General features: G+C 46.0%; 1 protein-coding gene across 2 annotated transcripts in view; it reads left to right on the forward strand.

The window, feature by feature from the left end:
* Nucleotides 1-9,739, forward strand: part of RSPO2 (R-spondin 2) — a 166,549-nt gene extending 156,810 nt beyond the window's left edge. For both annotated transcript variants that reach the window (XM_004697433.2, XM_045287528.1), the window contains one exon: nucleotides 9,400-9,739. In XM_004697433.2, coding sequence (XP_004697490.1) covers nucleotides 9,400-9,515 — 116 coding nt within the window. In that variant the 3' untranslated portion in view covers nucleotides 9,516-9,739. The remainder of the gene's footprint in view (nucleotides 1-9,399) is intronic.
* Nucleotides 9,740-10,891: the final 1,152 nt, after the last annotated feature.

The raw sequence follows: 10,891 nt of genomic DNA on the forward strand, positions 1-10,891 counted from the left end.
TTTTTCCTTAGGCTGCACTTGGGTGTTCTTACTCTTTTGTGTACTCCAGGATTTACTTTTGGCAGGAAAGAAAGAGGGTGAAAGAGAGAGAACGAACAGAAGTCCCTCATTGGGCTAAAAGGAATTGAATACTTTAAACTTAAAGCCTAAAAAAAACCCGTCTTGTTCATTAAAAGTGAGTTATCGCCCCCTTGTGGTCATGCTATGTATTTTTACATTGCCAATGAACTTGGCCATTCATTCATTTTACCGTGGAACCCTGGTAGACGCTAACAGAAGGTCAGCAGTTGGAACCCACCTGCAGCCCCGTGAGAGAAGAGACCTGGAGTCTGCTGCTGTTAAGACTGTAACCGAGGAAATCCTAAGTTCTGCTCTGTCCTATGGGGTCACTGGGAGTCACTATGGGGTTGACTCCACAACCCCATACACCACCACCACCACTGGGACCATGCTCTTATGTGGATGAGACTCTTTGTCCTTCAAGTGAACCTAGATGTTTAGAAAAGGAATGTCAGGTATTTATGAACTGGCTTTCCTTGTTTCGTTCCAGCAGCCTTACTTTGAGGATTAAAATGCACTTGACCCTAAGCCATGGTATTTTCATTTGGGTCATGTGCATGCGAAAGTTGGACCCTGAATACTGAGTTAGGGTGCTGCTGGAGAATCTTGCAAGTGCCACGAAGTGCCAAAAGAGCAAAGCAAACTATCTTGGAAGAAGTACAGCCAGAATGCTCCCTCGTTGCAAGGATGGCGAGATGTCCTTTCACGTCCTTTGGACATGTTATCAAGAGAGACCAGTCTCTGGACAAGGGAACTGCGCTTGGTCACGTGGAGGGGCAACGAGACAGAGGAATACCTTTGACCCGATGGGCTGACACGTGGTTGTCACCATGACTCCCACACAGTGGCATGTGTGAGGACGGCACCAGACTGGGTGGTGGTCTGCTCTGTTGTGTAGGGTCACGAGGAGTTAGGACAGACGCATGGCACTTAGTAACAACACCATGTTAAACTCCGTAAAGTCCCATTATTTCATTGCCTTTTCCATTGCTCTTGCTTGAAGTGCTTATTAACTAGGAGCCCACGAGCTGAAGTTAAACAAATCTGCTGGCGTGCTCCAAAGTATATGAAACAAACCCAAAGCTCATTCCCATGATTTTTCTGTAGTTTCAGGGAGTTGGCAGGAGCTGGGAGTATCTTATTGCTCCTCAAAAAGCCATGTTATACACGTGAAGGACAATGATTTTCTTCAAAGCTGCAAAATAAGAAAATGTTGAAATGCCATGTGTTTGGGATCTTAGCAGTGATTTAATTAATTCTTAAAGGTTTCGGTTACCAGGATGAGATTTTCTACAATTTCCATCATTTTGAAGGTGAACCAAGGTTTGAAAACCAAACTGGACTTCCTGTCAAGCAAATAGGTAACAGACCTCATACCTAATAGAATATCTTAGTGTAAGAAAAATTGAGACGTCTTAAAGCCAGGTTGTTATCCCACACCATTCTTCGGACAGTAAAACAAGACAGCCTTCAGAAGGGCAGCACACAGCTGACTTCTCCTTCGTCAAATTGACTTGTTCGTTTTCACAGACCCACACAAACCTGGGCTGGTAACCAATATCCTGAATGTATGCTATTGGGAATGATTCTATGTTTAGATGTGGAGGGATGTCCATTGTCGGTATCTTTTTGCTGGGGCTGAGAGGTGGTGGAACAGTTGTTAATCTCTACTAAAAGCCTCATAAGAAGAATAGCCACAGATCAATTTCCTCCAGCGGGTACAGATTTTTTTAAGGCCGAATGTTCTGGTTTATAAAGATGAACTGACTCGGGGACTACTTGTTATTATTTGAAATTCAAGGTGCCGAGTCTGCTGTCCTCAGTAGGTGGCTTGTTTTTATCTTTCAACACTTAACCCATCTGTTGATTTCTTGCTGGATTTTTTTTTTCCCTCCAAGAGAACTTGATCCCAGCCATCAAGTAACCACTGAAAGAAGAGATGCTGCCAGTTCTTTCTAAAAGAGCTTGGCTTAAACAGCTCCACTTGTGAAAGGTTTCCAGTGAGAAGGAGAAGAATCGCTGTCACTGAGTGGGTGCCAGCCATGGCACCCCTATGAGACCCAAGGACCGTGCCTGGGAGTCTCTGCGACAGTAGAAAGCCAGATGTCTCTCCCTCAGAGGGGATGGTGGTTTCGAACTGCCGGCTTTGTGGCTAGCAAGGTTAGCCCAGTGAATAATCCCTGTGCTCCCAGCACTAAAAAGCCAGACGGGCCGCTAACAAAATGCTCCCGTGGCACTTTCCCATACCTGTTTTGCTCTTTCTAGCGTACTCTGGCTCTTAACTCTCTAATACATGTAACTAAATAACTACCCCTAAGTATTCTGGGCTATTACGTGTATGGTTTTTAAAAAATCTAAGGCTCGTTAGAATCTACTGTTGTAGATCCTAGTCGTGTTCATCATAGTCATTGTGCTCATCACAATATGCCTACTCTAGCATTCATTTCTGCTTAAAAGTAACCTTTATGACCTAGCCACCATGCTGAATGCCTGCAGTGTTGTAAGTCCGTCATTCTTCATCTTTTATAACTTGGATCACTCCGCTGAAGATTTGGCTCATCACCATAGAACAAACCTTTCATCAGCATGGAACAAATGTTCCAGGTGTTGTCTTACTCCACCGCTCTATGGTCAGCTGTAAGGACAGGCGGGACAGGTACTCCTGGGAATGAAGTGAATTGCCGTGGCCTTAAAACATGACATTTGTCAGCTTGCAGTTGAGAGCACAGTTTCTTGCATCAGTAATCGTAAAACAAAGCGGTTACAAAATCGTATAGTAGGTTATTGAGTTAAGTCCCCGCCTCCTCCCCACAGTATTATAGCAAACTTCTCTGTGGTAAATCTGTGTCCAGGCGTAGATTACATTCCTGGGGTGGATTTCTAGATCAAAGTTACAGTTCTGCCTGTTGTAAAGTGCTTTTGTCCTCCTGGCCAGTGGCTTTTCAGGAAGGCGGCACCGATGCCACCTTCTCATGACACAGCCTGATGCCCCCCTCACCACATTCTCACCAGCTTTTGTGGGGTTTCGCATGTAAGGACCATTGTAGTGATTTCACATTCTGTTTGGCAGTTTTACAGGTAGCTGAGATTTACTTATTCAAACATGCTTGTGAGCTATTTCTACTTCCGTCATTGTATTTGAATCGTTTTTTCTATATTTATGTGAGCTTTGAAAATATTTTAGGGATCAGCCAGCATCTCTCCAGAGACTCATGAATCCCTGCTAAATAAATGAATTTGTTGCTACTTATTCTTGGTCAAACTCAAGTGTCCAATCTGAGAACAAGAAGTAGCTCCTCGTTATCTTGTCCCCTCTGTTCTCATGACACGGGAGATGGAGGCAACCTTTCAGTCAAGCCTTCAAAGTGTCCTCAGAAAAACCTGTCACATTGTTGGTTACAAAGTTGTGGCGTTACCTCCCCCCCTCCCCCATTTTTTTACTGTTTTGGAGAACGACTGATCTCTCTATTACGCCTAGGCTTCAAGTCAAAGCATCACAAACTCAAAAAAATCAAACTCACTGCTGTCACGTCACTGACTACTCACAGCGACCCTGGAACACAGGTTGGAACTAGCCCATTGAGTTTCTGAGACTGTAAACTTTATGGGAATCGAAAGCCCTGCCTTTCCTTGTGGAGCGACTGGTGGTCTTGAACTGTGGACCTTATGGTCTTGAACATGTGGACCTCTCTGGCACCAGGACTGCTTAAAGTATCACAGTTACCTTACGTTTGGTGAACATTGGTCTTGGTTTCAGGCGTGGCCACGGCAAAGTTAATAACAATGAATCACACCCGCCATGGGCTTACTTTCTTAAGGTGGTTTTGCCAGTTCTTGACCCACGTTCCTGCGGTCCTTGCTAGCTACCATCTGGTTGGCACCAGTGGCTGGAGATCTCAGAGACAACAGCAGGAAAGGTTGCCGGTCCTGTCCCATCCTCACACTTCCCAGCATGTTGGGGTCCTTTGTTCCCACTTTGTGTCAGTGTATCTCCCAGAGGGTGTCCCTCACCCAACGACTGTCCCTAGCCATGACCGCTCTCCTGGGGATGTATCCCAGGCGCAAACATTAGGCAGTGCTCCACTGTGATCTACAAGGTGCTTGGTGGCTCCATCTTTTGTTGATGCCTTTGAATGATGGTGTTGGCAAAGACAATTGATAGACCGTGGATGCAAAGAATCGGTGTTGGAAAAACTACAGCCAGCATGTGTCTTACAAGTAAGGGTGGCGAGACTTCATCTCACTTTGGACACGTCATCCGAAGGGACCCAATCCCTGGAGAAGGGCATCAAATTTGGTAGATGTTTGACAAGAGAAGACAAGAAGACCCTTGGTGAAATGGATTGACACAGTCGCTTCAACATTAGGCTCACAAATGGGAACAACATGAGCATGGCCCTGGACCAGGCACGTTCCTTTTCGTACAGAAGGACACTCTGAGTTGGAACCAACCTGATGGCGCCTAACAACCATACTAGAGTAGAGCACTAGGCCTTTCTTTCTAGTCTTTCTCAGTCTGGAGGCTCCACTGAGACCTGTGCACCGGGAGTGACCTTGCTGGTAATTGATATCAGTGGCATAGCCTCCAGCATCACGTAGCAAGACACAGATCACCGTGGTGGGACAGACTTAGGGACTCTTTCTTTTACTATAACAGCTCCCCCCACCCACTGCATTGGATGCAACCTTAGAAAGTCTTTTTTAAAACCAGTCGTAATCATTGAAATCCTAGGTAGCCTTCAGGTCTTACTCTTAGCTAGACAAGAATCATGGTGCCTCTAGCAGCAATAGCAACAACAACTTACCTAAGCTAGCAAAGAAATAGACCTTTGAAGACCTTCCTTGAATTTGGGACCACAGGAAAGAACAGAATCAGAATTTTGGCTGACAGCAGAGTCAGTATTTGCACAGCTTCAGTTTTGAACCCAGCTTGATATCTGGGCTGAAAATAGTCTACCGTATTTCTGAGTCTAATAGCACTGCCCCTCAGTGGACCTTGGAAGTGTTTCCACAAGGGACCATTCTCCTCTCTCTGTAGAAGGGACAGTCGGTTGCCCTGCTGGACACTTTCTAGGTGTGCGTGAGTCTGTGTCACTATGCTGGTTCGAGTGTGACTTTGTTGGTCTCCTGCGGACTTCTTCCTTTGAATGAGACTCTTGTCTTACCCATGCCATCTTGCTCATCTTCCTTCCATCCTGGGAACACGGCTTTCCACGTGGCATTTTATAACTTTCTAGTGAGAGGACATCAGCGTCTTCATTCTATAACTGTAGAGCCAGAGAGACATCTCTGTGATCCAGTGGCACTTAGCTGCCAGGTGGTCCTCCCACACGACGACTTTCTCCACGAAACCCCACTGTTGTCCTTGAAACTATCTGCCACATCCGGGTTCACTTCTCATCTTGCCTCCGTTTAGCATCTGGGACCAAATATGAAGGCCCGTTTCTACCCGATCTTGAAGAGAGTCACGCTTTTGTATTTGACCAGGGAATTGTATTCTTACAGCACTCAGGAGAAAGACTTATCGAACTTGTAATTCAAGTTGAACCCGTCTGAGGTTGACCCTCTCTGAGTCAAACTCAAAACATATGTTTCTCTTGCTACTGGGCAACCTCTGAGTATTTTCCCAGTCTTCTCCTGTGAACGACAAAGCAAAAAGTTGAAGCTTTGAGTTGGACTTCTTTTTGGGTGACTGGCACCAGCCCTGCCTTTAAATTCTTCCAGCACAGATGAATGCGCTTGAGGGCAAGGGACCGTCAGCAAGTCTACAAGTCATTCCGCGCACCTCATCTTAAGACCAAGAGTCCCTGGGTGGCACAAAAGGCTAAGCATTCCACGACCAGCTGGAAGGTTCCCTGCTGGAACCCTCCCAGAGGCACCTGATGAAGGCGTGTCTGTCTGTTTCCATGGAAGCCCCATGGAGCAATTCTATTCTGCACGTGTGGGCACCCATGAGTCAGAAGCCACTCAGAGGCAACTGACAGTCATATAACCACAGATCTAAAGAAGTTCAGTAGAAGCATACATTTGCATGCTTATTTACCCAGTATGAGGAGCCCTGGTGGCACTGTGGTTTAGGTGTAGGGCTGCTAACTGCAAGGTTGGTGGTTCAAACCCACCTGTCACTCCACAGGAGAAAGTGAGATGATCCAATCCTTTCAAGATTGACCATCTTTGAAATCCTCTGCAGGGTCACTCAACTTGATGGCAATGGGCATGCCTAATAGATGCATATTTTTTAAATGTACAAATAAGGACAAGGATGTGTGTGTATGATGGCTAGCTTTAATTGTATTCCTTATTAAGCTTGAAAATATTGAGAAGAAAATGCCGATGGTTTTTTCTATGTCTTAAGTCTTACCATTCTGTTATTGCTTTGAATGTGGCTTACAGTCAAAACAGCTTACTATGGACACAAAAAGGTTGCAGTGCATAAAAGCTTGTTCATGGTTGAACGTTGGCTACTCAGCTTAGCTCTGGTATTTGGGATATAGCTCCTGCATGAGAATTGTGATGGATCATAAACAAAACCAACTAACCAACCAATCAATAACAAAGAGATGCCATTCCAAGACACTTCTGGGGAAAAGCCTTAAAGGTCTAATTAGGCCCCCCAAATATCTCTAGTTGGCACTGATACCACATAACTTACTGCCAGAGAAATAACCCTATAATTTGGAAAGGTATTTTGTGTAAGTAAGGTTTCAGAAGTATTGCTGAATTTTTGGCCATAATCCAGCCAGTTCCATGAAAGTCTTGAGTAACTAGCCTATTACACGATGTTGTGTCAACCAGCAGACGCAAAGACCACTTAATATTGACAATTACATCAGAATCACATGTTCGATAAATGACACCAACTTGCTCTCTCAAAATGAGTGTTTTCAGCCATTTAGAATAGATTTGCTGAGTGAGAAGTAGTATACATTTAAATTTCAACAGCATAATTTATATGAAGAATGGACATCGTGCGTGTGAAAAGCTTTCTTCAAATAACACCTACCCTGTATTTTCTCATTTTAGTAGAACACATTTTAACATTTAGTAATGTTAGTATTATTTTTCCATTTACTTAATTTCAATTTGCTTTTAAACTCCAGACTTTCAACAAATTAAATATAAGCCTAGTGAATCTCTAATATACAGTCAGCAAAGAATTTTTAAACTAATTTAGAGCTAAGAAAAACTTTTTCATAAAACTTTATAATTGCAATTTTTAAAAACTGTAGATTTTGTTAAGCATTTCAACTCTCTGCCCTTATTAGGCGTGTCTCATCACTAGATACAATGTTTCTAAAGACTTGTTACTTTATAGTTGCTTTGATTAATGGTGGCTTGGACTAAGATTTCATTGGGTAGGATTAACTAGGCTTAAAGATGGCAAAATGCCATTATAACATTAATGCCAGAATTTAATGAAAAACAGAACTTCACTTCAAGGACCTTTATAACTTAATATGAGGGCATGATCATGTTCTCATTATTTTAATGTCATGTCTTATTAAAAATAAGTTACTCCTTTTCTGTCTTGTGTGCGTGTGTATGCGTATGATAACGATTTCACTCAGCAAACTTTTATGGAATACGGACTCTGTGTCCTCCGCTGTGCTAGGGACATGAGGGCTAAGGGACACTTTTCCATTCTCAAGTGAAACAGACTTTTTCTTGATCAGTGAAAGCAGAAATGAGACCCCATTGTGGAGTCCCCCCCCACTCACTGGGACCCAGTAGGATAGAGTATAACTGGCTCCAGAAGGCTTCCAAGGATGTAATCTTCATAGAAACAGGTCACCACTTCTTTATTCGACTCAGCAGGCGCGAGCCACTGCCCTTACAGTTAGCAACTGCATGTTTTAACCACCAGGCCAGCAGGGCTCTGTAGAAATGAGGAGCACCTCTCTCTTTTGACTACCTTATGGCTTCTGTGAATGTACTTACCTGAGACATTGATCTTTGACTAACCTTCTCTTGTCTATTTTATTGCTTGCATCGATCACCTGCTACATGGCCTGATTGAAACGCTGGGGCCAGCTAGGCTCCTAGGACAAAAGGGTCTGTGATCCTGAGTTGATCAATGTGGGAAGGATGGTGGGCATGCATTAGAAACTAATGAGCTATTGATAGTACTGATGGCTACTGTGTCTGGTGGCCGCACCTCCCAGAGAGGGTCCCTTATGTTTCCGAGAAGTGCATGGTAAAGTCCGAAGTCGGCCGGCGGGAAAGGAAGAGCAGCCGTGGGTTGGATGCCGCCCAGGCTGCTCCTTGTGTTCATGCTGAAGGTGGTGACTTGCCTTCTCTCAAATGCAACTGTCTTTTAAGCCCTTCTGGATGCTACAGTTTTACGACTGCTTTCTTTGTAGAACCTTAAGAGGATGAACGGTCTAAAACAAATGACATAGGATCTTTGGTTTTCAAATCTTACCTGGAGACTTCCAAAGATGTGTAGGAAAATGGCATGAAAAGGTGATGGGATTTTTCCATGACCTTGTGGACGTCCCCGGTTACGTACTTGCAAACAATATGGAGGGCTTAGGAAGTGAGACTGTAAATCATCCCCAGGCATAGTGGCAGGTAAGAATGAGCTGCAGCAAAACAAACAATTGCATGCCCAAACTCCTCAGCTGTCTACCTGTGGGTCTGGGTTTCCTCCCACGAGAGCGGAGCAGAGAAACAGGGCAACTTTGTGGGATGATTTGGTCAAGTTCAGGCTACCAGTTCCGCAGAACAAGCACGCCTTTTCTCTGCTCCCAATTAATAAGAACAATTTGCGCTGAGGGTTTTTATAAGAAAGAAGCCTTAAACCACGTAATGAATGCTGTCCTCGTGAATTTTCATAGAAAATAAAGAAATAGTCACATAGGTTATTTTGTGTATCGGCTTGCGGAGAACACAGAGGGAATCAGGTTCCAAGAAGGGGGGCGAGAAACTTCCGGTGCCTTGACTGTCGATGGTTTGCTTATTTTCTTTCACGCCAGTAACAAGCGGAGGGGCCCAGAGATGTCACCCATCTAGTAAAGGGGCGAATTGTTCAAAGGAGGAGGGCACATGGTTTTCGTGTGGCAGCATGGTATTTGCAAGACGGTTCAGGCCGCTGGGAGGTTTTTACATGTGCCAGTTCGCAGTAACAGGAAGATCCGTCTCTGTTTGAGGCAGCAGATCCAATTTAGCAAATTATTATTATTCCTTCAAAATTAATGTGAACAATTTTCTCTTTGAGGCGGCTTTTTCCGTAGGTGATGTTTTCCAGATGGGCGTGCTGGCCCCTCCCCGTGCTCGCAGCCTTCGGCGCCCGCCCGCTCTGACATCTCTGGGTTCCTCTCTCCCTTCCCACCCCCGCAGGCCGGAGAACCCCGAAAGCGAAGGAGAAGCGGAACAAGAAGAAGAAGCGAAAGCTGATCGAACGAGCCCAGGAGCAGCACAGCGTCTTCCTGGCGACGGACAGAGCTCACCAGTAACCCCGGAGCACGCTCGGCGGACTGGGGGGGCCTGGGGGTTCGTGTTGGCCACCCCGCACTAAGCTGCTTTCCCCCCTGCCCCCGGCCAGGGCAGCCCGCAGGCTGCTTCGCCCAAATCCGTGTCCCCAGAAACATTGTGCCGGAGGCGCCGCTGGCCGGGTTGGGGTCTGGCTTCTGCATCGGTCCCTTGGACCCGAGACTGCGAGGCCGGCCGGTGGACCCGAGGCAGGGGGCCAGGCGTCCGGCCCGGGCCTCGGTTCTGTGTCTGCTGAGCGATTCCGTGGCCGCCTCCCCGGGGAAGGCGACAGGTGTGAGACTGCTTGCCTGCAGACCAGCCTGGGCGCCGGCCGGCCGTGTCCATATTTCTGTGAAAGACGCAGCTAGCGCGGCAGACGGAATGTGGTTTCTCTCGTGACCTTCATTCCTCACGTTGTGCGTTTTCAAGGATCAGCGGACGTGGACGCCTGCTGCTTGTCACCCCCCATGAGCTGATCCCCGCAGAGAGCCCCTTCAAACTGCTTCCAGGCTGGCGAGAGGCACCCGCTCTCCCGTGTACATAGTCGGCCTCTTCTGGACTGTATATTTATGCTTTCCCATGGGTCACAAGGCCTACCTGGGTAATACTGTATCCCTTTGTTGCTTGTGGGCCCTCACCATCGTCCAATGACTGTTCTAGTTTCGTTAACTGACAAGTGTTTTGCCTGCCCTTGACCCTTTTGGGGGGTGGGGTGGGATGGGATGGGATGGGAGCGGGCTTCTTTCTTATTGTAAGAATAGGATAAGCTAGTTTGTACATATAATCAAATGACCTGTGTCAGAGAATTTCGAATATCTCCAGACCTATTTTCCCCGCTCTTCGTCTCCCTGGACCAAGACGGCAGCAGCCCGTGGCACGGGGCAGCCACAAGCCCAGCCCCCTTTAGGTGGAAGATGTGATGGCTTTAGGAAATAGGACAGAAATGCTCACCATCACTTACCGTACTCATCACGCAAGTTCACTGGTCCCCTGGATGATTCTTTTCTCGTTTCCTTATTCTTTTTAACATTAAAAAAAAATTGGAGTAGTCCCTGATTTGCAAGGATGGGGTCTCTATCGATATTCTTGTACCACGTTAGCAGTTAACACCACAAAATGGTGCAGAGAATTTGAGGAGCAAATTGGTTGAATTCCCACCACCGTTGGCAGACCGCCACACATCTTCATTGAGTCAGAATCGGTTTTCTTCCAAGACTGAGAGAGAGAGGGAGAGTTCAAAGGCTTCCTGGTGTTTGGGGGAATCCATCCCTTCCTTCAGAAGATTGTGCACTGATGTCTTGTTTTGGAAAGAATCGTTGTCTTCTATCTGATTCATGAGAAAATTAGAATGGCCTGGAAA

The sequence above is a fragment of the Echinops telfairi genome, unplaced genomic scaffold, assembly GCF_000313985.2.
Source record: "Echinops telfairi isolate 266 unplaced genomic scaffold, ASM31398v2 ScPeMD7_1;HRSCAF=3_0, whole genome shotgun sequence".
NCBI lineage: Eukaryota > Metazoa > Chordata > Mammalia > Afrosoricida > Tenrecidae > Echinops > Echinops telfairi.